This window comes from Pteropus alecto, unplaced genomic scaffold, assembly GCF_000325575.1.
Source record: "Pteropus alecto unplaced genomic scaffold, ASM32557v1 scaffold433, whole genome shotgun sequence".
Taxonomy (NCBI): domain Eukaryota; kingdom Metazoa; phylum Chordata; class Mammalia; order Chiroptera; family Pteropodidae; genus Pteropus; species Pteropus alecto.
Window position 1 is genome coordinate 316,470 of NW_006433953.1, and position 26,675 is coordinate 343,144.

The 26,675-nt window shown below is 47.4% G+C and overlaps 2 protein-coding genes across 2 annotated transcripts; both read left to right on the forward strand.

Moving 5' to 3' along the window:
• The first annotated feature begins 473 nt into the window (after positions 1-473).
• On the forward strand, positions 474-17,820 carry ERBB3 (erb-b2 receptor tyrosine kinase 3). Its single transcript, XM_006908881.3, has 28 exons — positions 474-746; positions 4,136-4,287; positions 4,823-5,009; positions 5,706-5,831; positions 6,471-6,536; positions 6,712-6,830; positions 6,942-7,083; positions 7,477-7,590; positions 7,690-7,810; positions 9,353-9,426; positions 9,599-9,689; positions 9,934-10,139; positions 10,326-10,458; positions 10,654-10,744; positions 10,975-11,129; positions 11,511-11,564; positions 11,917-12,058; positions 12,663-12,782; positions 12,908-13,006; positions 13,197-13,382; positions 13,546-13,701; positions 13,956-14,031; positions 14,206-14,352; positions 14,439-14,536; positions 14,626-14,814; positions 14,961-15,032; positions 15,226-15,520; positions 15,633-17,820. Exons 1-28 carry the CDS (start codon positions 665-667, stop codon positions 16,157-16,159), a joined length of 4,020 nt encoding a protein of 1,339 aa, XP_006908943.1. The 5' UTR covers positions 474-664; the 3' UTR covers positions 16,160-17,820.
• Positions 17,821-18,230: 410 nt separating this feature from the next.
• Positions 18,231-26,112, forward strand: PA2G4 (proliferation-associated 2G4). Its single transcript, XM_006908883.3, has 13 exons — positions 18,231-18,502; positions 20,328-20,456; positions 20,716-20,821; positions 20,916-20,985; positions 21,236-21,328; positions 23,057-23,120; positions 23,371-23,449; positions 23,599-23,677; positions 23,771-23,904; positions 24,219-24,313; positions 24,432-24,559; positions 24,711-24,764; positions 24,980-26,112. Exons 1-13 carry the CDS (start codon positions 18,415-18,417, stop codon positions 25,043-25,045), a joined length of 1,185 nt encoding a protein of 394 aa, XP_006908945.1. The 5' UTR covers positions 18,231-18,414; the 3' UTR covers positions 25,046-26,112.
• The last annotated feature ends 563 nt before the right edge of the window (positions 26,113-26,675 follow it).

The following is a 26,675-nucleotide window of genomic DNA, read 5'->3' on the forward strand; positions in this document are numbered from 1 at the left end:
GAGGTAAAAACACCTTCCTCCTCCTCAAAAAAATAAATAAAAAAAGAAAGAAAGCGAAAGAAAGAAAGAAAAAGAAAGAAAGAAAGAAAGAAAATAAAGAAAGAAAGAAGAAAAAAAAAAGAAAAAAAACATTCACATTCAGAGAGAAAAAAAAAATCCCCCAAGTGACCCAACCGGCTAGGGGAGTTGAGTGATTTGGTTAATGGGCGAGTCCAACTTTTAGGGGGCCGGGCTTTGGCACGCTGTCCCCACCCCCATTACCTTACCTCTTTGGAGGCATTTGGGGGCGTTTGGAATCTGGACCTCACTTAGTCCAGCTCCCGAAGAAAAATTGAGACTCATTCTCGATTCGCTTGGCCCAGCTGCGGGGCACCGAGCGTGGGTTGCGCTGGCGGCGGGCGGAGGCTCCCGCAGTCCCCACTCCAGCCTCGCGCCCGCGGGGGCGCGGCTGTGACTCACCCCCTCCTCCTGCACTCTCTCAGACACACACCCCTCCCCTGCCATCCCGCCCCGGACTCTGGCTCCGGCTCCGGTTGCAGTTTGCAACCTCGTCTGCCGCGCCTACCAATTCGCCGGGGGCTCAGGTGGCTCCGCTTGGATGTCTTAGTCCAAGGTCCCCCCCGGGCCGAATACGGCTGGGCTCCGCTCACCCTCCGCTGGAGTTATGAGGGCGAACGGGGCTCTACAGGTGCTGGGCTTCCTTCTCAGCCTGGCCCGGGGCTCCGAGGTGGGCAACTCGCAGGCAGGTAAGCGGCGCGGGAGCACCAACAAGCTGGGAACGTGGGACCCCGAACCGAGTGCGCGGAGTCCTGGAGCAGCGTCAGGAGATCCGGCGGCGCGAGGCTAGGGGTGCTGACCCCGGATCTGCTGGGACCACCTGGGCGGGGACCGTCAGGCTCGGGTTTTCGGCGTGGTTCTGGCGGGGACGGGATTCCTGGACCACCCCCTCCTCCCCAGTGCGTCGCCGACCGCCTAATTTTTCTCTCTCGATAGGACTGATGCTGAAACAGTTCACTTCTTGCTGGGGGGGTCCCTGCAGGGAGGGGAGCTGGGACCGCCATTCGGTAAATGTGAGATGACGGGAGGTGGAGATCTTGGAGGAAGGGGGGTGTCTCAGTTTGCTCCCCAACCCCTTGCTCTGTCCCCCCAATCTGGGTTTCAGCAACGTCCAGTTTTGTTGTTTTGTCGACAGGGTGGAGCTATGGAAGGGTTGGAGGGGGTTGTTGTTCTCTAGTGTTGGAAAAACAAGAGCGGCACCTCCTCTTCCGTGAGTGAGCCTGCCCTGGGGAGGGCTGAGATTAACCAGAGAGCCAGGTCCAGGTGACACCAAGGTGAGGGGCCATGCAGAGTCTGACTGTCCCCTTTCCCTCAAAATTGTGAAGCTGCCTGGTCCCCAGCCTGACCAACTCTTTGTCAAGACCCAAATCAAATCGACTAAAATTTATTGAGCATCTACTATGTACAAGGCCTTGGGCCAGGAGCTGTAGCCTCAAGGACTTCTGGCCTGTGTTTCTCACTATTTGTCTTTTCTCTCCCCAACACGAGGGCTAACGGGGCCTCTCCCACCTTCCGAGCCTTCTGTCCTGGGGAGTCCTTCCCAGACTCAGCTTTTCTCCCACCCCCATTCTGTTTATTGTCTGACTCTGTCTCTAGGAGTCTGGAGGAGTCTGATTGCTCTTCTATTCCTGCTCCCACTCCCATGCCATCTGAGCCCACCCTTTCAGGGGTGTCTCTGGAACCATAGACACCTGAGGGGTGCTGGTGTTGCTGGCATTGGAGGAATCCTGTTGATCTCCCTCCCTCCCCCTAGATCTCAGCTTGGGGTTTGGCACAGCCAAGGGCCCCTTCCCCAGAGTGGGAGTGGGAGAAACACCTGTGCTTCTCCCACAGTTGCTGGGCCTAAATTTAGACCCTGGGATCTTGAGATGTGAAGCTCCCAGCTGGTGAGGGGTGGGGGTGGTGCCTGGGGACTAGAGTGGGAGGGACAGAGTAGAGTGACTCTATCACTGCCCCTTCCAGACCCCTGGAATTTTCAACCAGGAACCCAGGACTCTAAGATTCTGGCGGTCTTCCCTGAGGGAGCCAGGGGCAGGCATGATTGGGTCTCTACCCTTTATCTGGATTCTTCAGCCTCTGGGCATCCGGCCCTGTCTCAGGCCTTCTATAGCCCCTTTGTCCTGGCCGTGATGGGGGTGGGGGATATTGGAGAGGAGGCCTCTGGTTGAGGAGGGGCTGGAGATCCTTGCTCTGACATTGCCCTTCCCTATGCCCCTGGTCCTTGAGTACAGCAATGATTTTTATAATTCCCCTCCCATAGCCCTCCCCCAAGCTGCCTGGTTCCTCCTCTGAGGTGTTCATACTTTCTTCCCGCCCAGGCCCTTTGCTCCCTGTTTATGTAGTATGGACTTTACCCTCCAGGTGGTAGGGAACTGAGACCTCTAACACTGTAGCCTTCCAAACACAGACTCAAAGTCTGTACAATGGGCAGGTGGGATGGATGGGGTCACCTGAAATACTTCCTAATAAACCCAAGGATGGAACCAGTATAGATTTCTGAGCCAGCAGGGGAGCTATGGACATGTTCTTTTGTGTGTGTGTGTGTCTCACGAGTGAGTGCATGCTCACACATAACACACACACCACTTCCCTGTGCAGAAATCTTGGCTCTTCCCTTATCTGGAGAGAAGGATTGGCGCCTTTACTTGGAAGAGGGGGTGTCTTGCCAGGAAGGGGGTAGGGGTGGGGCTGTTTCAGAAATGACTAACCTTTCTAGTCTCTCTCTCTTCAGCCCAAAGACCCTGAAATTCTCAGGCTCCTCTGGGAGGTGCTGGCCTGTTTATCTCTGTTTATCCCCTTCCCTTTGTGGGGAGTGATAGGGAATGGGAGCCCTCAAAGTGGTCAGACTATGGTTGTATCTAGGAGGAGGGGTTGGGGCCTCACCAATCTCCCTCCCTCCATTCCCCACTTCTGCCTCCCATTAAGCTGCTACTGCCTCAGGGAAGGGTGGTTGGAACAGGTGGTATCTCCCCTCCACCCTCCCAACGGTCTTTTACTGTGAGCAAGAGGAAAGAGAGGGATGAGGCTTCAGGGTCAAGATTTCTCATAAATCCTATGGCCTCTGTACTTAACAGGTAAAGCAAACCCCCTAGACTGACATTCCTCCTGGATCTCAAGTCTAGGCTCTACCTAATGCCAGTGAGGATTGCCATGTTGGAAGGCTTTTTAATGAATAAAAATAAGTGGTAGGCTTAGAATGGGGGGATCTGTGGCTGTTTCTCTCCAGGCCTCTCTATATTTGCTGCTGAAAAATACTCTAGGCCCGAAAATGTGATGATGAGGGGGCTGGAGTGTGTTGGGATAGAGGAAGGGAGTGAGGAGGGAAGCCAGAGTTTAGGAAGGGGGTTGTGCAGGATAGGCAACCAGCTCCTTATCTTCCAGCTTTAAAGACAAAGCTCACATTGACCCACCACCACCACCACCACCACCACCACCAGAACTCCCCCTTCTAGTGAGGTCACTTGTCTGAGCCCAAAGCTTGAGGGTGGAGAGGGGGTGCTACTGAGGACAGGGTGTCTGGGGACAGGGTGGGGCAGCCCCCTCCTCTTAGATAGAATCGCCTCATTGTAGGCTGGACTGTGGCCCCAGGCACTGCCCCCTTCCCACCCTCAGTAAACACAATAGGGGCTGTGTGCTAGCCCCAAAGAGATATTTATTCCTGGACCTAGAGAGAGGCGGGGTGAGGGGGAGAGGAGGAAGTGCCCCGGGTGGAGGGGAAGAGGAGGGGAACCAAGTTGTATCTTTTTCTAACTTCTTTCTAGGGAGGGGTAAAAGCCCTACCTCCTCCTTGATTAGTCCCCAAGTATCTGAAAGAGGCACAAAGGAGGTCCTGGTGGAAAAAGAAAACCTTTTCACCTTCCTATTCAGGGGGATGGTGAGGGGATCCTGAGAAAAGAAAGTTCAGGCTCTCAGGCCACCGTAGGCCTTCGTGTCTGTCTCTAGGGGTGAGGGCTGGAGGCAGCTGCCTTCTGATCCTGTTGAATGTCATTGGAAAAGGGCAACTAAGGGGGTGGTCTTGGGGGACGGGGCTGAAAACTTGTGTCCAGCCCTCTGCCTCTCTTACCTCCATTTTGAACAGTATGTCCTGGGACTCTGAATGGGCTGAGTGTGACTGGCGATGCCGAGAACCAATACCAGACACTGTACAAGCTCTACGAGAGGTGTGAGGTGGTGATGGGGAACCTCGAGATTGTGCTCACAGGACACAATGCTGACCTCTCTTTCCTGCAGGTTAGAGTGCCCAACCTCCTTTCTCAACCTGTTCTTCCTTATCCTCCCCATAGGCGCCTCCTTGCCTTTCTCAGGGCTTTCCTAAGGCTCGATAGTCCCCAAGATCCAAACTTATGTGTTTATGGAGACAGTGACTGGAATCTGGGGCCCGTGGTCTTGTTGCTGTAACCAGGGATACACAGGGGCTGGCCATGAGAAGAGGACAGAGGCAAGGTGGTGTTCTGCACCAGGGACTAATGTAGAGAGACACATGAGGAGTGAGAGGCACCTGGGGAAATGGGTAAGGGACTAGACAAGGTCCTTCTTAGTATGAGGAGCTCTGAAATAGAAACGGTAGGAGACTAGAATTCCTCCATCATTTCTGCTGTGTTTACTTGCAGACGGGACACAGTAGTGTGACACCAGCTTTCGCTCCTCCAAAATAGGAATTAGAATTAGAGAAGTTAGGGATTCCTTTATGCCTTAGGGAGCGAGAGGAGATTTCGACTTTCTTGCCCTGTAGTCTCTCTCACTAACACCAACTGCTTCATTACAGTGGATCCGAGAAGTGACCGGCTATGTCCTTGTGGCCATGAATGAGTTCTCTGTACTGCCTCTGCCCAACCTCCGAGTGGTACGGGGGACCCAGGTCTACGATGGGAAGTTTGCCATCTTTGTCATGTTGAACTATAACACCAACTCCAGCCATGCTCTCCGCCAGCTCCGCTTTACACAACTCACTGGTCAGTTCCTGATGACACCTTTGGTCTTGCTCCTCAGCAAGGAGGCAATCGCCTCCTTGAGGATGACCTGAGACTGCTCACTTTTAAGTGCCCCTTTCAGAGTGCCCACCACTTTGACCACAGTGATCTAAAGATCCACTAGTTAAACAATAGAAGGCCCCAGTAGGTAGCTGATGCCCTCTGCCCCAGGGGGAGAGGAGGGTCCGTATGTCCTGGTGGGGCTGGAGTTGGAGCTGGATCTGTTACCCATTTCTCTAAGCATGATGTACCTTGATGTGCCTCTTTCCCCAAGAATGAGAATTCTACCTCCTCCTCCCTCAATTTCTCACAAGCTGGAGGAATACAGGGGTTAAATATCACCTGGCCACCTTCTACTGCTCCTTGTCCTAGTCATTTGGATAACAGGGCGCGGTTAGGGGGATGTTGAGTCAGGAATCTTCTCCTTTCCCTTCCCCTCCCCCACTTGCTAAACCGGATCTGGACAGGTGTCTGAAGAGGCTGGGGTTTCTTTTGGCCTGGCTCCTCCTCTTATCTCACAAGGCAAGCCTTCTCTGCAGTTTGGATTTAATTGGACATATCCATCTGTCCCATTTCCCCTGTTCCCAAGTCTCAAGGGGCCTTTTGACTCATGGGGAGGTTAGGGGAAAGGAGGCCTACTGTAGCCCTTAACCCTGTCTCTTATCTTCCCCTCCTCAGAGATTCTGTCCGGGGGTGTTTATATTGAGAAGAATGATAAACTTTGTCACATGGACACAATTGACTGGAGGGACATCGTGAGGGACCGAGATGCCGCGATAGTGGTGAAGGACAATGGCAGGAACTGTGAGTGATCATGATCAAGACTACTCCCCTGCTACCACCAAACCAGAGTGACTCCTTTCCCATCATCATGTATCCCTAATCTGAACCCACCTCTCCACTGAATAAGTACCTCAGGCCCTAGACCCAAGGAGCCTGCCAGGAAGGAGCAGGTCAGTACCCTAGAATCCAAACCGCAGAAACAGTATGTCAAGAAAAGGGGCCAAAGACTGTATTGAGTGGAGAAGCCAGATATTTGGACTTCACCTCCACTTCTCTTTCCTCAACAACTTCCCTTCTCCTTGGAACCTACCTACCCCTAACTGCAATCTGCTGCTGCCTGTCTGCTCACACACACATAATCCTACAGGGTTCAGCTTGCCAAGGAGGAACCAAGTTCCTGGGTTGGGTCTGGGGCTGAGCTTGGCATTTGCCCAGACCCTCCCCTTTAGCTGCCCTGTGGGTGGTGTGGAGGCGTGGTTCTACCCCTTGTTGATAGGCTCACTTGTTCCCAGCCCTGCTTTGAGAGGGCAAGGAGGGGCACTGCCCTGACTCTTTGCTTCCTGGGACTTGGGTGCCTCTGTGCTGATATCATTCCCTGTTGATTCAAGCAAGCTTTTCTTAGCCCTGATATTCTCTTGTGTTGCTTTTCTTCTCAACCAGGTCCCCTCTGTCATGAGGTCTGCAAGGGGCGATGCTGGGGTCCTGGGCCAGAAGACTGCCAGACATGTGGGTTTACTTGCCTCTAAAAACTTCAAACTCGTACACATTCATATCCCTGCCTATCCCATCCTGTGTCACCACTGGGGGGTAGGGATGAGCCTGACAGGCAAGAGGGTATGCAGTGACCTCAGTATGCAGAGTTCTAAGAACCCTGACAGCTATACTTTCTCTTCTTCCATAGTGACCAAGACCATCTGTGCTCCTCAGTGTAATGGTCATTGCTTTGGGCCCAACCCCAACCAGTGCTGCCATGATGAGTGTGCAGGGGGCTGCTCAGGCCCTCAGGACACAGACTGCTTTGTATGTACTGTTAGCACCATTTACCTGGGTTCTGAAATGGGGATGTGGGCTTCATGGAGGAAATAGGGGTACATACATAACATGAGTTTTATGAGTCTCCTATGTTTCTAGGCCTGCCGACTCTTCAATGACAGTGGAGCCTGTGTACGCCAGTGTCCACAGCCTCTTGTCTACAACAAGCTAACTTTCCAGCTGGAACCCAATCCTCATACCAAGTATCAGTATGGAGGAGTTTGTGTAGCAAGCTGTCCCCGTAAGTGTTTACCCTCAGTGGTTCAGAAAAACAAGAAAGGAAGAAACAATGATAGCAGAACTAGGATTTTAGACAAAATTTTAAGAGGCAGAAGAGATTAAGTTGGGTGGTAAGTAGAGGAAGTAGAGGGCAAATGGTTGATCATCAACCACCCCCAGCGAGTGACCCCTATGTCCTATCCCCCCATATACTTCTCTATGACTTCCAGCAATTGCTTGTAGTTCTACTTCTTGGAACAACAAAGAGCAAAGGGGCTTCCTAATCCATAGGATGGCACTTAAGGAACCTCGGGTGATGTATTGGAACCTCAGTGCAGAGCAGGAGGGAGCAAAGCTCAGTTGGTAGTTGGCAGTGTTCCTCTCTCATCTCTAAAGGTGCCTTCCTCTTTCCTAGATAACTTTGTGGTGGATCAAACGTCTTGTGTCAGGGCCTGTCCTCCTGACAAGATGGAAGTAGATAAAAATGGGCTCAAGATATGTGAACCTTGTGGGGGGCTGTGCCCCAAAGGTAAGAAGGAGATGGTAAGGAGTTGGCGAAGAGACAGCCTTTCTCCTGAGACTACTCAGTCCCCTTCCAATCTGCAATGAGCTTCTTTTTTGTTTGTAGCCTGTGAAGGGACGGGCTCTGGGAGCCGCTTTCAGACTGTGGACTCTAGCAACATTGATGGATTTGTGAACTGCACCAAGATTCTGGGCAACCTGGACTTTCTCATCACTGGCCTCAATGGGTTAGAGATTCTGCTTTCCTTCCCTGATCCCCCACCCCATCCATCCCCTCACAATTCATTGGCTCAACCCTTCTTAAATGAAGCTGATTAGGAATCTAAATCATAAAATCTTAGAGGCCCCGAAGGACCTGACAGTGCTTAACTCAACCTCCCACTCAGAGACATCTCCAAGTAATCTGATACCATCTAGCTGAATGGCAAAGGACAGGGACATTGTGTCTTCCTTTAAGTTTTCTAAAAGTTCTTCCTTAAATTTAGATAAAAATCTGCCAGTTATTTCTAATTCTGTTCCTTAGAACAGAGCCACAAAGAGCAAAGGGTCTTTCTAATCCATAGGCTAGTGCTTAAAGTGTGTGTGTAATATAAGGGCCACCTGTTTTTTTCTCTTTGACAGAATTTTAGCTCTTTGCTAAAGTTGCAAAAATGACATAAAGATTTCCCATACACTCTTTACGCAGATCCCCCAAATGTTAACATTATTCCACATGCTTTATTTTTTTTCTCTATACACATACTATACGAACTCTTGTTTTTCTGAACCACTGAGGGTAAACTTCTAGAAATGGTACCCCCTACTCCTTTTATATTTCAATATGCATTTCTTTAAAGCAAGAACATTTTCTTACATAACCATAGTATAATTGTTTGAATCAGGAAATTAGCATTGACACATAATGTTATCTAATCTACAGACCTTATTTAGATTTCACTAATAGTCTTATTAATGTCCCGGATCACACATTATATTCAATTGTTACATCTCTTCAGGCTCCTTTAATATGTAACAGTTCATGGCGTTAACATTATTGATGAGTACAGGTCAGAAAAGTGGTAGAATGTTCCTCAATTTGGGTACACATGATGTTTCCTCATACTTAGATTCAAGTTATGCATTTTTGATAGGAATACTACAGATGTATTCTCAGTGCATCATATCAAGAAGTCATACGATGTTGATTTCTTGTGTTACTGGTCACGATGTCTCTGGTCACTTGGTTAAGGTGGTATCTGCCAGGTTTTTCTATTGTAAAGTTAACTCTTCCCTTATGGTATTAATTAACAAGTATCTCGTTGGAAAATTTTGCCTGAATTACTTTATAATGAGAGTTGCCAAGTGATGATTTTCTAATTCCATTATTCTGCATTCATTTGTTGGCATTCTTGTTTTAGTAAGAGTCTTCTCTTTCTATCCATCCATTTGTTTATTTAATCCGTCTGGATACCTGTTTTATTCAATGGTTTATAATCTTTTACAATGATTTTGGTGTTCAGTTGTCCCTGATCTGGCTACTGGGGGCCCCTTCAAGCTGGCACCTGTTTTCTTTGGACTCGTACCCTTCATTCTTTGAACCCTTCCTTCCTTTTTTTGCATAAGATGCTGTAGGCTCATGTTATATTTTTTCTGCCCCAGCTATTTCTCCAAGAAACTCTGTTTCCTTTTAATAGAGAATGGTATTTAAAAACTAAGTTCTGAGGTTAGGCATGCCCGTTGCTACTGGGTTATACCTTTTCCTTGTTGACTGGTTTTACTGTTCTCTCCAGAGACCCCTGGCACAAGATCCCTGCCCTGGACCCTGAGAAGCTCAATGTCTTCCGGACAGTACGGGAGATTACAGGTGAGTGGAAGGAGGCGCTTCTCTTTCTGAGAATAGCTCAACTATTGGCACAAATTGCAGTACAACCACCTGAGAAAATCAGGTCTCAAGCAACAGGGGAAGGACTAGGAGAACCTAAGAAAGAGGAAGGGGAGTAGCCTCCCTGTTTATATACTTCTTTTTAACCCCTCAGGTTACCTGAACATCCAGTCCTGGCCTCCCCACATGCATAACTTCAGTGTCTTTTCCAACCTGACAACCATCGGGGGCAGAAGCCTCTACAAGTGAGTAAGGGGTTTAGAGGTGTTAGGATTTCCAGGTAAGGCATTCTTGAGTGAAATATAAGGCATTATCTCATACAGTAAACCCAAAGAATCTGAGAGTTTGATGGGGAAAAGGCAAAAGGAGGGGGAGTCCCTTTCGGTGGGTCCGACTAGCCCAGAGCAAACTGTTAAATGAAAATGAATCCACTGCATGGTCAATTTTCCCTTGGTAGTCTCCTCTCTCATCCTGTGTCTTTGTTCTCAGCCGGGGATTCTCATTGTTGATTATGAAGAACTTAAATATAACATCTCTGGGCCTCCGATCCTTAAAAGAAATTAGTGCTGGGCGTATCTACATAAGTGCCAATCGGCAGCTCTGCTACCACCATTCTCTGAACTGGACCAGGCTGCTTCGAGGGCCTTCAGAAGAGAGACTAGACATCAAGCATAATCGACCCCGCAGAGACTGCGGTGAGGGAAAGGGCCCACTGGGAGGAAATGAATATAAGGACTGTTCTGCTCTGGAATTGGGAGTAGGGATGGGGGATGGAGCCAAGGAGAGGGGGAAGTTAGGCTGGAAGCAGTAATGAGGAAGTGTTCAGGAGAGGGCTTGCTGGGAGACCTCAGACTCCTCCTGACCCTCCACTTCTTTTCCAGTGGCAGAGGGCAAAGTGTGTGACCCACTGTGCTCCTCCGGGGGATGCTGGGGCCCAGGCCCTGCTCAGTGCCTATCCTGTCGAAACTACAGCCGAGGAGGTGTCTGCGTGACCCACTGCAACTTTCTGAATGGGTACAGTGAGGGGAGACAGAGTCAAGAAGGGGTGGAGGGGTGGGGCCCTGGGATGGAGCTGTTCAGGTGGCACCTGAAAGCCTTTAGACAACTTTCTGCATATGCCTTGGTGGAAATGAGGGAGGAGACCCTGTGGTTTGGGCATAAAGGTCAGGACTTGAAAGTGACCCCTCTCCCCTTTGCCCTCCACTGCAGGGAGCCTCGCGAGTTTGCCCATAATGATGAATGCTTCTCCTGCCACCCGGAATGCCAACCCATGGAGGGCACTGCCACATGCAATGGCTCGGTACAGTAGCAGCACCAGGCTCTCTAAGGGATAGATGATGGGGCAACACTGGAGAATCTGGGGAATAATAGGGAATGATATGGCCAAATCTCAAGGCCAGCACAGGGAGGCCAGATAATGCTAGGGTTTGTGGGTGGAGGATCCTGCATGGCTGGGTTGGTCTTTGCTCAGAGATATGGAATTGACCTTACAATCCCATTCTTCCTGACCCTTTTTTCTCTGCCATCTAGGGCTCTGATGCTTGTGCCCAGTGTGCCCATTTTCGAGATGGGCCCCACTGTGTGAGCAGCTGCCCCTATGGAGTTTTGGGTGCCAAGGGCCCCATCTACAAGTTTCCAGATGCTCAGAATGAATGTCGGCCCTGTCATGAGAACTGTACCCAGGGGTCAGTGATGGGATATTAAGAAGAAGGGACGGGGGTCAGGGGGAAAGAAGTGGATGAGGGGAGCAGAAAGAAGAAAGGAACTGTGATTTAAGAATCATTCCCAGCTGTGTAGTGATGGATTGGAGAAAGGGATACTCAATAACAAGAAAATTATGCCACGGTTTTGGGAACCTGGAATAACCTCAATTTAGGAAACTTTTATTCAAGAGAGGGACTCAGGGAGAGTTGATGAGCCAGAGATGGAGGCCATATCTTGGGATATGCTTGGGCTCCAGGATGGGATGTCATGGTAGAGTCTGAAACTATGTTGTAGCTGTTGGAACTGAGTCTCCCATGAGAGCTTCCCAATCTCCCATTTAAAGAGGTGACTTTCTTCTCTAGGTGTAAAGGACCAGACCTGCAAGACTGTTTAGGCCAGACACGGGCATTGATCAGGTATGTGGGCTTGGAGACTTAGGAAGTGAGGGTATTTGAGACAGAGACTAAGGAGAGGGCAGGTATCTGCTGAGAAGAGTTGAGTCTACTCACTCTGGTCTTCTATGTACAGTTCACTTATCACTGGACTTGGGGAGTACAAGAATCCAGACTTCTGGTCTTCCTAAAATTAACTTGCAGTAGCCTCAGGAGGTCCAGATTTAGATTAACTCCTTCAGTGCTCAAGGATATATGTAGATGTGAATGTTGACTTTTTGCACCCAGATCTGCACCATACCTCTAGTACAGGAATAGATGACATTTGTAAGGGTGTTGTGGACCCAAGGTAATGCCGGGCTTCTCTATCCCTCAGCAAAACCCATCTGGCAATGGCTTTAGCAGTGGTAGTAGGATTGGTAGTGATTTTCGTGATCCTGGGCAGCAGTATTCTTTATTGGCGTGGGCGCCGGATTCAGAATAAGAGGGCTATGAGGCGCTACTTGGAACGGGGTGAGGTGAGTGTCTAGCTTACTCTTGAAAGGTACCCTATACTTCTTAAGAACCTTCTCCTTAGAGATTTGATCCCTTTCTTCCAGGAGAGGTAGTATGGTCTACTAGAAAGGACTCTGGCTAGAGAAATGGAAAACATGCATTCTCATCCTGATTTTGCCATTAATTTGCCACATGACTTTGAAGAAGTTAATATCCTTCTCTGTGCCTCTGTTATGCATGTATACAGAGAAAATAATCACACTCATCCTTACCAGGATGGCTGTAAGGGTGAAAGGGGTTAATGTATGTGAAAGTGCTTTGAAAAGCATAGAGAATTGTATAAAAGTACTCAAGGCGATAGTATTACCAACTTTCCATCCTTTCCCCTACCAGAGGGAAAACCAAATCCTCCTGATTTTTGATCTCATGAGCACAAACAACTTCTTCAGTCGTTAGGGTCTGTTATTCTGCAATATGCCTATATATTTTATAAGACTAAAGACTATTCCTCTTTCTGCTTCTCTCCCTCTGGGCTCTGCTGCTCTTGGCATCCACTTATGGTAAGGGGGTTGGAGTGAGACATGGGAATGGGCTTTCCTGAGAACCTCCTTCCCATCTGCTCCTCAGAGCATAGAGCCTCTGGATCCCAGTGAGAAGGCTAACAAAGTCTTGGCCAGAATCTTCAAGGAGACAGAGCTGAGGAAGCTTAAAGTGCTTGGTGCAGGCGTCTTTGGAACTGTGCACAAAGTGAGTGGCCCACGAGAAGTCTGGGGAGGCAAAGAAAGGATCTAGGCCAGAGGGGAGAAAGATTTAGGTAAAGGATTAGCCTGGGGAGAATGATCTTAGGCTGACTCCTGCTTAAAACTTCCCAGGGAGTGTGGATTCCTGAGGGTGAATCAATAAAGATTCCCGTCTGCATTAAAGTCATTGAGGACAAGAGTGGACGGCAAAGTTTTCAAGCTGTGACGGATGTAAGTGAAGGAAGGGTATTCCGTATGCCACTAGAGAGAGGTCAGTGGTACATACGATTATGCAGAAGCATGGTCCTGTGTTAGCAGGTACTATGTTAGTCATACTTATGTACTTGAATGTTGGGGGAGCCCTGGTCTGGGTGTATGCGAACCTCTTTGTTCCTTGGATAACCCCTCTTGTGTCTCTTAGCATATGCTGGCCATTGGCAGCCTAGACCATGCCCACATTGTACGGCTGCTAGGACTGTGCCCAGGGTCATCTCTGCAGCTCGTCACTCAATACTTGCCTCTGGGTTCCTTGCTGGATCATGTGAGACAACACCGGGGGGCACTGGGGCCACAGTTGCTGCTGAATTGGGGAGTACAAATTGCCAAGGTGAGAGGAGCCTGGAGTTCTATGATGGAATTGCCTGGCAGGGTACCGGCAGGGAGGGGACAGGGAGGTTGAAGTGTTCTGAATGGTGCCCTTAGGGTTTTGGGTGGTTCTGGATCTCAGGGACAGATTCCCCCAAACTTGAGAATACTTTCTTCCGATATAGGGTATGTACTACCTTGAGGAGCATGGTATGGTGCATAGGAACCTAGCTGCCCGAAATGTGCTACTTAAGTCACCCAGTCAGGTTCAGGTGGCAGATTTTGGGGTGGCTGACCTGCTGCCCCCTGATGATAAACAGCTACTACACAGTGAGGCCAAGGTAAGGTGACACAAAAGGTTGATAAGGAGGTGGAGGTGGGGGTGGAGCGAAGCATGGGGATAAAGGAACAGTCAGTGGTTTCTTTCAGAGGCAAGCAGACGCAGCATGGTAAGTTCAAGGAGAGGAACCTGGAGATGCCAGAAATATAAGTTCAGAAAGCAATAAAGAAAAGAATGCAGAGAACTTGGGGCTTTAGAAATGCTAAGAAAATTTGTGAAAATAACTGGTGACACCTTTGTCTTTGAATCCTCCAGACTCCAATTAAGTGGATGGCCCTCGAGAGTATCCACTTTGGGAAATACACACACCAGAGTGACGTCTGGAGCTATGGTCAGTCCATCTGAATGCCCTCTATACTATTACTGGCCCAGTTGCCTTTTGAGACTCCATTTTAGAATCTCCAAGCTCTTCAGATAGTTGTGTCAGATCAGGTTCTGCCATCCCTTCATCTTCATGCCCATTTCTGTTATTTTGCCATCAACTAGTCATGTATTCCTGTACCAGGTGTGACTGTCTGGGAGCTGATGACCTTTGGGGCAGAGCCCTATGCAGGGCTGCGATTGGCTGAAGTACCAGATCTGCTAGAGAAGGGGGAGCGGTTGGCACAGCCCCAGATCTGTACCATTGATGTCTACATGGTCATGGTCAAGTGTGAGTTACCTGCTGATGCCAGCTATTTTCTGCCTTCCCTACTTCACTCCCCTCTTATGACTCTACTTCCTACATCTTACCCCCAGGTTGGATGATTGACGAGAACATTCGCCCGACCTTTAAAGAACTAGCCAATGAGTTTACCAGGATGGCCCGAGACCCACCACGGTATCTAGTCATAAAGGTGAGTAGGGTCTAGGAAGTGTCGAGATTTAGAGCAAAGGGGACTTGGCTGGAACCAGGATCTACCTTAACAGTCATCTACCCCTATAGAGAGAGAGTGGGCCTGGAATTCCCCCTGGGGCAGAGCCCCCTGCTCTGACAAACAAGGAACTGGAGGAAGTAGAGCTAGAGCCTGAACTAGACCTGGACCTGGACTTGGAGGCAGAGGAGGACAACTTGGTGACAACACTAGGCTCTGCCCTCAGTCTGCCACTTGGAACACTTAATCGGCCACGTGGGGTAAGGCACTTTCCAATTACTCGAGACTTTCTGCATCTTGAATGCTCTGCACACTAGCGCCCTCATGAACCCTACAGATACCCCGATTAACTACTCAGAGGCCCCCATAAGATTTTTCCCTTTGTCTAAATCTTTTTTCATTTTAGAGCCAGAGCTTTTTAAGTCCATCATCTGGATATATGCCTATGAACCAGAATAATCTTGGGGAGGCTTGCCAGGTAAGGTCTGTCTCTTTTAAGGGGCTGCTGAGAGGCAGAGTGGCAGAATGTTTTAGGATCAGTAAGGCTAGTAATGTGGGACATTTTAGAAGCCTTGGAAGTTTAATCAGTGTCCTACAAAATAGAAGGCGTTGAACAACCTAGTCTTTCGCCATCCCTGTCTAAAACTCCGTGTATTATTTTTCTTCCTTAGGAGTCTGCAGTTTGCGGAGGCAGTGAACTATGCCCCCGTCCAGCCTCTCTGCACCCATTGCCACGGGGACGCCTGGTATCAGAGTCATCGGAGGGCCATGTGACAGGCTCTGAGGCTGAGCTCCAGGAAAAAGTGTCACTGTGTAGAAGCCGGAGCCGGAGCCCACGGCCACGTGGAGACAGTGCCTACCATTCACAGCGCCACAGCTTGCTTACTCCTGTCACTCCAGTCTCCTCACCAGGGTTAGAGGAAGAGGATGTTAATGGTTATGTCATGCCAGATGCACATCTCAAAGGTGCCTGACCCCTCACTCCTCACTGCCTGACTCCCCCTGCTGCCTGACTCCCCCCACTCTCCACTGCCTGTTACTGTTTTCCACATAGCTAGCCTCTCTTCTCAATCCCCAGGTACTCCCTCCTCCCGGGAAGGCACTCTTTCTTCTGTGGGTCTCAATTCTGTCCTGGGTACCGAAGAAGACGACGAAGATGAGGAGTATGAATACATGAACCGGAGGAGAAGGCACACTCCACCTCGTCCCCCTAGACCCGGTTCCCTCGAGGAGCTGGGTTATGAGTACATGGATGTGGGATCAGACCTCAGTGCTTCCCTGGGCAGCACACAGAGTTGCCCACTCCACCCTGTGCCCATCATGCCCACTGCTGGCACAACTCCAGACGAGGACTATGAATATATGAATAAGCGACGTGGTGGTGGAGGTCCTGGGGGAGATTATGCAGCCATGGGGGCCTGCCCAGCAGCTGAGCAAGGGTATGAAGAAATGAGAGCTTTCCAAGGGCCTGGACACCATGCCCCCCATGTCCATTATGCCCGCCTCAAAACTCTACGTAGTTTAGAAGCCACTGACTCTGCCTTTGATAACCCCGATTACTGGCACAGCAGGCTTTTCCCCAAGGCTAATGCCCAGAGAACATAACCCCTGCTCCTTGAGGTACTCAGGGAGTGGTTGATGGCAGCTAGTGCCTCTAGAGGGTACCTCTCTTCTCCCTAGTCCCTCTCTCTCAAAGGTCTCAGCCCCATTTTCCGCTTAGTTCTAGACAATTCCATTCAACCTTTGGAGGCTTTTAAACACTCTAACACAAAATTCTTGTGGTATATAGCCAGCAGTGCACTTTCTTCTCTTTCCCAATCCCTGGAAAGTAGAAGGTTTTCCCTATTTTGTGTGCTCTCTCAATCCCATTCCTCTGCTTTCTCAGGGGAATTCCCTGGAGATATGAAGGATTACTCCTTTATCATATCCCTTTCTCTCAGACTCTAACTTGTTGAGATTAGGCTTTAAAGTGTGCCTTTGTTTCCTATTAGACTCCTAAGGAAAAGAAAAGGGGCAAAACCTGGCAGGGGAAAGTAAAATTTTGGCTTATGACTCTTAATCCCCTGGAAAGAATGGGAAGCTTAAAATCTTGTGAAGAGGTTAGGAGTAGATGTTAATGATTACTATTAATTGAGCAATTTACTTTGTGCCAGGCATCCTGCTAAACCTTACCAACATCATCTCACTAATCCTTATACCAATTCTGTGAGCGAGGTATTAATCCATTTTACAAAGAAACTGAGCCTTAAAGACATTAAGTACATTAAGTGGCAAGTCCAGGATTCAAAATCTTCCAATACATGTGCTCTTACTGTAAGGTTATCAGGGAAAACTGATACGTCAGAGCCCTTGTTAAGGGGCATTGGTCTTGTTTTTGCACTGAATCAAGTCTAACCCCAACGACCACAGCCTCCTACACCCAGACTTCTCATCTCAGGAAGTGGAGGGGAGGGGTGGTCAGAAGGAAAAATAACCCAACATCTTTGTGTAAACCATAATCTACATGTGTTGTAAATGATCTCTACTTCTTTCCCAAAGGACAGTTTTACGAGGGTCTCAAGAGCCACTTTTAGGAGCTGTTCTCATCTAGTAATGAGAAGCTTCCAGCTGAGATAGAAAGAGGGACCCATCTTCAGACCTCTGTCCCATTGGGGTATCTTTTCTATCACTGAAGTTTTTTGTTTTGTTTTTATACGTGACTGAATAAAAATGCCAAAGTTTTTCAGCTTTTTGTCTGTCAAATGAAAACCTTAAGTGTGTGAGATAGACCGCCCCTTTTCTGTGCTATTCAGCAGAGGATAGTCACTTTTCCTCTCTCCTACTTTGTCTTTGAACAGTCCTACTCTGTCCCATACAGCTTTCTCAAGCCCTACTTTGTATTCCCTAAGAGATTCATAGCGCAGTCCCTTTCATTAGTTCTCTACAAGGCGACCAACAAAGTTTGGGGAAGTTAGAAAAAGACCTATAGATGTGCTCCCTCAAGAGGTGGAATACTGAAACTCCCATGTGTTTGAGAACTCATTCTCTTTAAAAACGTCTCCGTGAACACTTGGCTTAGGTGCTATCAAAGCCTGTTGGAACAGTAGTGCCATCTTCAGTGGGAGGCCGGCCTCTAGGTTGGGAGGCTGTAAAATAAATGCATAATCCCTTAAGAGTTTGCCGGCCCAGTTAGTCCCTGCTCCTTAGTCTTCCACACCCGTTCTGCCCCTCCCGGTTCTCCCAGCATCGGAGGACGATTGGACCGGCTGAGCCGGTCCCGCCAGCCGCTCCAGGGATCCGGGGAAGGGCGCACCCAGCCTCCCCGCCTTTAATGTAGTCACCCCCCTCCCCTCCCCGCCAATCGCCTCGGATCCACCCTTCCCCGACGCCTCCAAATCCAGTTCCCTGGCCGTAGCTCCGCCCCCTTCCATTAAAGGTTCCAGCTCAAGGCTCTGGTGGGTACGGTTTTTCCTGTAGAGACCACGCTTCTTAAGCTCTCTCCAACGGCTCCGCCTTCCCGCCGGAGCCTGACCCTTCCCAGCGTGCCCGGCGATTCCAGCGTGCGAGTCTCTCGGAGGGCAAGGCCCCCGGGCCTGGCTTAGGGGCGCGAAAGGCAGGCTGGGAGTTGCAGTTCACGAGTCCATGAGAGCGGCTGGAGGTCGACAGAGGAGAGGACTCAGTGTCCCAGCGTGCCCTGCGCCTCAGCCCGCGCGCTCGCAGCTTCTCGCTCTCGACCGCCCGCTCGCTCTCTTGCTTGCTCGCGCTTTTGCTCGCGCTCTCCTCGCAGATCGAAGGGGCTCTGGCCACAACCTGTGACTGGGAAGGGAGACAGAGGCGGCGGCTCAGGGGAACGGGGCTGCAGTAGTGGTGGTGGCGGGAAGATGTCGGGCGAGGACGAGCAGCAGGAGCAAACTATCGCCGAGGACCTGGTCGTGACCAAGTATAAGATGGGGGGCGACATCGCCAACCGTGAGTGCGGCCTCAGCAGTCCGAGGTTCTAGGCTGAGAGGGAGAGGCAAGCGGGATGGTACTGGGCTGGCCCTGGAGGGGCTGGAGCGGTGGGTCATGCGGAATGAGCTACTGAGGGCCCCGCGCTGGTCCTCTGCTGTGTGGCGTGGTGGGAAGAGTCCGTGTCGCTCCTGGGACCTGAGCGTCCAGGCCTGGGTTGGAGTCTGGAGGTGCGGGCCGGCGACGGGGAAGAGCTCAGAGCAGAATCCCTGGCCGGCGCTAACCCTAGGCGGTTGGTAAGGAGGCAAGGCGCATCTCCTGCGGGTTTTCGCCTCCTTTAATTCTGGCAGCGGCGAGGCCAGCTTGAAAAGGAAGCACCCAGATGTTTGCGACGGAAGCGCCCCTCTATTTTGTTGAGGCTACCCTGGAGTCAGGAGCCGAGCCGGCACGTGTTACTGGGTCCCTGTGCGGATCGTCAGCTGCCTTCCTCTGCTACGATCCCTGACACCAGCTTTCCTACCACGTGCTTTGCTGAAGTCTTTCGTTCTTCAACTCTTTCTCTGGTGGGGGCTCCCTTCTACTGTTGGTCAGCTCAGTGACCGTTGACGGGCACCCCTGGAGCTCCTCACACCCTCTTGGAGATATATCCATGTTTTCGTGAAGTTCTTCATTACTACCTTCAATCTGTGCAGATAGCCTTAGTTTTCAGATTTGATCTCAGCAGTTTGACAACTCTAGGAGTGTTTTTGAGGTCCTCACCCCAACTAGGCAAACTTGTGAATAGTACTGGAACGGGCGTGGGGATTGATGTTAGGATCTCAGAAGTCATCCTTATTAGGACCGCCCTGACTTTCTCAGCAGCTGCCTGCTACTCTAGGCAGATGTCTCACTTTCAGTACTCTTCTATTTCTAATTCAAAACCCAGTCAGGAGGACAGAAAGTGCTTGTGTTTGGGCTTTAAATGGCTTTGACCGGTAGAGAGGTATTTAGGATGTCTCTGGTCCTATGGCTGAAAACCTGAGTTTCAGGCTTCCCAAGAGTCACTAAAACTTAGATCACAGAAATCAAATCTGAAGTTCAGGATGGGCCATGGAGATGCTTTATAACATAATGGACATTTAGTTAGTGCCTCCAGTTTTGGTATATTTTTATATTTGATATTAGTGGTTTGAATCAAATTTTTTTTTCCTCTTGCAATTTCTAATTTCTGAGGTACTTGTGATTACAGATACCACCTTGAAACTCTTTTGGGTCACGTAACTCTTTGTTATCTGCTAAAAGCTATAAACCATGAGCCTGCTGGAGCCCAGGGACCTTAGATTAAGTCTCTTTGGCTTCTACAATTGTGAAGAAGTAAGTCTACGTAAATTGAATTAGTAACAGCTAATTGGAGTGTCTGAGAAGGGAGAAGGTAGCATTTCATCACTCATCAACTTCGAGTCAGCAATTCTGTGTCTACCTTCCTGTTGTCCCCGACGCCTATAACTATCTTTTAGTCTGCGTGTATGTGGAATACCTTGGTGAGGACCCTCTTAAAGTTCATAATTCTATCCTGTCATACCACAGGTGTCAGTTTTGGGAAGTCTCCCTTGTCTGGGGAGACAGATTGTGTATACCCAGTTGTAACATTGTATAAGGAAGGAAGAGAGTGTTGACTTCTTTAAAAAAGAAAGGCAGAAATTTAGAGATTATAGGTAGGTACATTCTAAGAGGCAAATCTTGTTCCTTTTAGCATTAAGGCAGTGGCACTAGGGAATATTAGAAACCCTGGGTACAGCTTCTAGGAATTGCTTGGATTGTAACTTAGACATCACATACAGGATTAACGGTGAGATTCCATCCCCAGGGGTACTTCGGTCTTTGGTGGAAGCATCCTGCTCGGGTGTGTCAGTACTGAGCCTCTGTGAGAAAGGTGATGCCATGATTATGGAAGAGACGGGGAAAATTTTCAAGAAAGAAAAAGAAATGAAGAAAGGTAAAAAATCAATTCCACACTAATTTCCCAGGATTGGCCCTTATTCAGTCCTGTTTGTCATAATGATGCAACCCTCACCCTACCTCTGGTTGAGATATTTGGAAATTTGTAATGACAAGTTGGTTACAAGTAGTTTCCTACTCAGTCCAAACTGACTGAACTGAGGCAAGACCCTGAAGAAAATGGATCCATTTTTCTGAGGGGCAACAGGGCTCCAAGAGAGAGAGCAAGGCAGTAAGGCCGATGATTCTCTTTACAGGTATTGCCTTTCCCACCAGCATTTCAGTAAATAACTGTGTATGTCACTTCTCCCCTTTGAAGAGCGACCAGGACTATATTCTCAAGGAAGGTGACTTGGTAAAAATGTAAGCTTAAACCATTTTAGAGTACTTGTCTTTTTCCTAAGCATTTCCATAGTCTCAGTTGCTAATGCTAACGTTCTCTGCTCTTGCTTTTCAGTGATCTTGGGGTCCATGTGGATGGCTTCATTGCTAATGTGGCCCACACTTTTGTGGTTGATGTAGCTCAGGTAGGTGACCTGCTTTGAACTCTGTTCAGCCTGTGGGGGATGGAGGAGAGTGCACTGTTTCTTGCTTCTTATCCCTACCCCCTACCACCATGTAAGTTTTGAGAGAGTCTCTAGAGAAATAAAAGGAAAATGCGTGTTTTCTCTCCTGCTCATTGGCTAGCTTTTCATAATGGGCACAACGATATTAACTGAATAATCAACCAAGTTAGAGTTTTCCAGGAAGGCACTGATTGCATATCCTTATCTACAGGGGACCCAAGTAACAGGGAGGAAAGCAGATGTCATTAAGGCAGCTCACCTTTGTGCTGAAGCTGCCCTACGCCTGGTCAAACCTGGAAACCAGGTAAGTTGTTTAGTCTAAGTCCAAATCATGATAGAGCCAGAATTGCACTAGGCATCTGCAGCAATTCTATATTGAATTGCCAACTTCTCTCACAGGCCACCTATAAAGCAAACAGCTGTTTAGAATTAGCTACCTCTTCTGATGGGATATCTATAAAAGAAGAGGCAGAAACTAAAGAGCTTAATACTAAACAGCAGTTAACCTCGAATGCCTGCCATAGACAGTTCCATGCTAGGTGTGTAGGGATACATGGAGCCTACAGAGATCCTTCCTTTATTGTATTTTGGATGTGTGTCTTTCCCCCAAAATACTTTGAAGTAGATGGCTCACAATAAAACACATACATTTTAAAACTCAATTTTAAAAGGTTATAAGATAATAATAGTATCAGTAAACTGGTGGTAAAGAGAGGCCAAAAGTTCTATACCTTGCAAGACAATATTGGGAAGCCCAGGGATCGTAAACTTTTCATGAATTAATACAATTTAGAGTATTAGACTATTAGTAGAGACATTTCTCTAACACATATCTTCAGAGACCTGTTCAGTCCTAAAAGTATTGTCTTTTGCTGCTTTTCTGTGCTCTCTTCTTCACACTTTTAATCAATTTATACTTCATCCCCATTATACTTAATTGCATCATTTTCACTTAAGCCTCTTAGTTTTCTTTTTTTCCCCATGTGCCAAGAGCTTCACATTTATTTTATTTGTTTTAAACCTTTTTTCAATTACAATTGACATTCAGTATTTTATACTAGTTTCAGGTATACTGAAAGCATAGTGGTTAGACTTTTATAATTTATGAAGTAATCCCCCTGAATATCTAGTACCTACTCGGCACTATACATAGTTATTACAATGTTATAACTATATTCCCTATGCTGTACTTTACATCCCTGTGAAGTTTTCTTTAATGATACCTACTTCATAGAGCTGTTATAAGCACTTTGAACAGTGCCTGGCACATAGTAAACACCTGTGTTAACTATTTGCATGTTGATTATATTGTGTACCTTCATTGGAAGGTAGTGTTGTCTGTTGGCTACTGAATAGCTGTGATATCAGACTTGCTGGGTTCTTAGACCTATTACTATTTAAAAATAACTGAGTTCAAATTTCTTCATCTGTAAAATGAGAAAAATAAAATTATGCCTTATTCTTACAGGGTTGTTGTGATGATTGAGATGATATATGTAAAGTGATTATCATAGTACCTAGCACATAGTTTAGTAATATTAGCTGTGATTAGTTGTTCACTTTTTGTCTAAGAACTAGATTAGGTGAGGATCAGATCATGTTTGAGAGAGGTAAGGGGAAAATGAGTTTGCTGTACCTTACCAGGTTAGAATGCCTGATATAATGGAATAAACACCGAACTTACTGTCATAAAACAGTTTATACTAGGTTTTTTCAGTTAATTGGTTTAACCTTTGGCATATTTAACCTTTCTGAGCCTTAGTTTCCTCATCTTCTAGACTAATATAGATCTGCCCTATTTACCTTCCATAATTGTCTAATTAGACCGTGTTTGTGAAAGTTTATAAAAGGATATGCAAATGTCAGGTATGTTTAAGTTATAGGGATGATAGGGCTGTGACATTAATAATCAATGAAAATTATACTTGATGGAAGATATTAGAGCTCTCAGTTCTTTTATGCTTCTTATTCTCATGGTAGAGAACTTATTAGCCCCTAGTATCTCACCTTTTATTTGATCTTGTACTTTTAGAACACACAAGTGACAGAAGCCTGGAACAAAGTTGCCCACTCATTTAATTGCACACCAATAGAAGGTGAGACCTCAGATACCAGGGTTGAGGGTCTTAAGTATGAGTAATTTAGCAGAATTAAGGATTTTACTCCTTTGAGGATCATTCCTGGCTCTAGAACAGTCTAAGCCAAAAATATTAGTGCCCTGGGTTTCCATAGCCAGGCACTTTTTTTTCTCTTATTGCCTTCCCCATCAAACTACATAAGTGGGTGGATTTGGAAACCTTTTGAGATTCTAGATGTCTGGTACCATAGGCTGTGTCCTGTGTACAGGTATGCTATCACACCAATTGAAGCAGCATGTCATCGATGGAGAAAAAACCATTATCCAGAATCCCACAGACCAGCAGAAGTAGGTGTCAATTCTACTCTTGTTTTCCACCATTCCAGACTAGTCATGAATTTTATCTTCCATATTCCCAGCCTAATCCTATCTACCTTCTATTCTGAACTCCAGGAAATACTTTTTGCTCTTTATGGTTCCCTTTCTATTCTTTTTAGGAAGGACCATGAGAAAGCTGAGTTTGAGGTACACGAAGTATATGCTGTGGATATTCTCGTCAGCTCAGGAGAGGGCAAGGTGAGGAGAGTGTACCAGAACTAGCAAAGAAGGGAGACTGAGAGTGTGTTCCAGGAGCATCTAAACAAAATGTGACCTAACTTACTCTTTTAGGCCAAGGATGCAGGACAGAGAACCACCATTTACAAACGAGATCCTTCTAAACAATATGGCCTAAAAATGAAAACTTCACGTGCCTTCTTCAGTGAGGTCGAAAGGCGTTTTGATGCCATGCCGTTTACTTTAAGGTATACTGCACTTAGCAAGGACAAAACTTAGAATCACTCTGATTCATAGACCACACACCCAGGAAAACTCTTCCCTCCTCCACCCTTCCTTCCCTCTCCTCTCCTGCCCCAACTTGTAGTTGTAGCCTGCATTCATGCGCTGTCTTATTCTCCCCATCCTAAAAGCAATCCTAAGCATGATTTCTGCCTGAGGGTAGGAGCTGTTTAAAAACATGAGCGAAAATTTAAAAAGAAAAAAAAATAGAAAACACGAGCCAAATGGTAAAACTTGATAGGGAGTTTAAGGATACCTTAATTTGTCTTTTCCTATCCAGAGCATTTGAAGATGAGAAGAAGGCCCGGATGGGTGTGGTAGAGTGCGCCAAACATGAACTGCTGCAACCATTTAATGTTCTCTATGAGAAGGAGGGTGAGTTCTAAAAAGTTTGACTGTAGAGTACTTGGTTATATGGTCCCCTCCTTCCTCCCTATAGCTTACAGAAGAGTATGGCAGGGGAACATTTTATCAAATCATTTCTCTCCCATAGGTGAATTTGTTGCCCAGTTTAAATTTACAGTTCTGCTCATGCCCAATGGCCCCATGCGGATAACCAGCGGTCCCTTCGAGCCTGACCTTTACAAGTCCGAGATGGAGGTCCAGGATGCAGAGCTAAAGGTGAGCTGAGATGGAAAGTGGTGAGCATGTGGCACCTGTCCTGGGAGTGAGGACTAAATGTCAGCAAAGTCCTGAAAAGAAGTATAATATTGAGAGTAAGACTTCTCCACATTCCTCAAAATTTGTTTTTCTTCTTCCTCCTATTTTCCAGGCCCTCCTTCAGAGTTCTGCAAGTCGGAAAACTCAGAAAAAGAAAAAAAAGAAGGTCTGTTATGATCATCCTTCCTTTGGCAGGGTGAACCTGATCTTTCTTTATTCCACTTTTCTGGGTCGTGGCGGGGTACAGATTTCTGTATGTCCTTATTTTCCCCCTTCTCAGCTCTGACGTAGAGAATTAGGATATATTTGTCCTTGGTCCCCCAGATACTGCTCCAAGGTATTGGAAACTGACAAGTCTTCTCTCTCTTTCTATGAGTATAGGCCTCCAAGACTGCAGAGAATGCCACCAGTGGCGAAACATTAGAAGAGAATGAAGCTGGGGACTGAGGTGGGTCCCATCTCCCCAGCTTGCCGCTCCTGCCTCATCCCCTTCCCACCACACCCCAGGCTCTGTGAAGTGCAGTTCGTCTTCTCCACCCAGGACCACCAGCAGAGTGGGGGTCTCCCTGCCCCATCCCAGGCCCCCAACCCAACCCCCTTCCAACAACAACAAGCTCCAACTGACTCTGGTCTTGGGAGGCCAGGCTTCCCAGCTACCGAAGACTACTTTAAATAGAAAAGAAATTGAATAATAAAATCAGGAGTCAAAAATCCGTCGTCTTCAAGCCCCTCTTTCTAGCCTTTTTTCTACCACTCTGCTTGGTCAAGGTTTATGGCCCTACAACAACAGGGAGGATGCTAAAGTAGCCACCACCACTAAAAATTCACCTGGAATTTTTTATCCACTTCAATGTCAGCATTTTCCCATCTGTTGGGGCTTGTTCCTCACTTTTCCTACTCTCCCCAAGTATTCTATGTGGCCTCAAAATAGAGAGGAGCTGTTCTTCAGATTATTTTTATTCATATGTAGCAGATTCCTTTTCTGATCCAGGCTGGTCTGGTCAGGCCACTCCCATTTTTAGGAGCTGAAGCCTGTACTTAAGGGATTTCCATCTATGAAATGGATCCTCATTTATAAATCTTTTTAGCCATTTTTGTTCTGTAGGACTCCCCCCCCCCAAAAAAAAACAAAAACAAAAACAAAAACAAAAAAACCTGTAAAGGAGGAGTTTATTTCAACCTTGTCCATTTCTTTGGAGTCAGTGGAGTATTCCCTTGCTCCATTTTAGAAATCTGAGCTGGAAGCTCAACTGTGGTTTTGTTCTCTGTTTGAAATATTTTGATCCCCTCCCTTGAAAGAAAGACCAGGAACCAGAGGAGCAAACTGATTGGAAGACAACTGGCTTTCTGAAGCTGTGGACTTGAATGGATTGCTAGGGCTTTGTGGAGAGAAAGGTGATGAATTTCGGCACCTCTGGCATGCAGTCCCAGGGAACTAGGGCTCCTGCTAACTTATGAGGTTTTTAAACACATTGAAAATGACATGGCGTTAAAATAAATTTGGATTTACTCAATCCTGTGCCTTTGCTGCTCTTATTTGATGGAAGTGGGAAAGTGTCTGATGAAGTGATGACTGAACTGTTTTTCTGTGTTGCCATATTCTACCTTTTTAAAACAAGGAATTCTTTCCCAACCCAAAGACGTAAATAAGTCCTAGATTCTCTGAATTTAGATAGAGTAAATTTTCTGAGAGTTTAATTTTTCTAAAGTAAAAACCTTGCTGCTGATACTTTGTTCAGGACTAGCACATTTAATGTGCACTGCAAAAAGTAAAACTATACAAGTGTTTGTCTTGATTTAGGAAGCCAAGAAGAATGCCTTTAGTGTTATGCAATTTTTCAGTACCAGCCTGAGATGAATATTAGATTTGAATGTCTTACATGTGAAGCATGCTGATCTAGTGATACTACAGTGAACAAAAACAGGGCTTTTCATAAAAGCTTATAGGCTAGTGGGCAATCAACAGGTGAAATCCTGGTGAACTTGATGTAAAATAGTTACAGGGGTTTTTTTGTTTTGTTTTCGAAACCTATTCTGATGGTGAAAATACTACAACTACTTAAGCCCTAACCTGAAG

Bases quoted from the DNA above. Each gene is read 5' to 3' on its own strand.
- ERBB3 (XM_006908881.3), top strand. From the start codon at position 665: ATGAGGGCGAACGGGGCTCTACAGGTGCTGGGCTTCCTTCTCAGCCTG. The intron at 12,059-12,662 runs GTGAGTGTCTAG...TCTGCTCCTCAG, and splicing joins GCTACTTGGAACGGGGTGAG to AGCATAGAGCCTCTGGATCC. The intron at 14,032-14,205 runs GTCAGTCCATCT...TTCCTGTACCAG, and splicing joins GAGTGACGTCTGGAGCTATG to GTGTGACTGTCTGGGAGCTG.
- PA2G4 (XM_006908883.3), top strand. From the start codon at position 18,415: ATGTCGGGCGAGGACGAGCAGCAGGAGCAAACTATCGCCGAGGACCTG. The intron at 18,503-20,327 runs GTGAGTGCGGCC...TTCCATCCCCAG, and splicing joins GGGGGGCGACATCGCCAACC to GGGTACTTCGGTCTTTGGTG. The intron at 21,329-23,056 runs GTAAGTTGTTTA...TTGTACTTTTAG, and splicing joins TGGTCAAACCTGGAAACCAG to AACACACAAGTGACAGAAGC.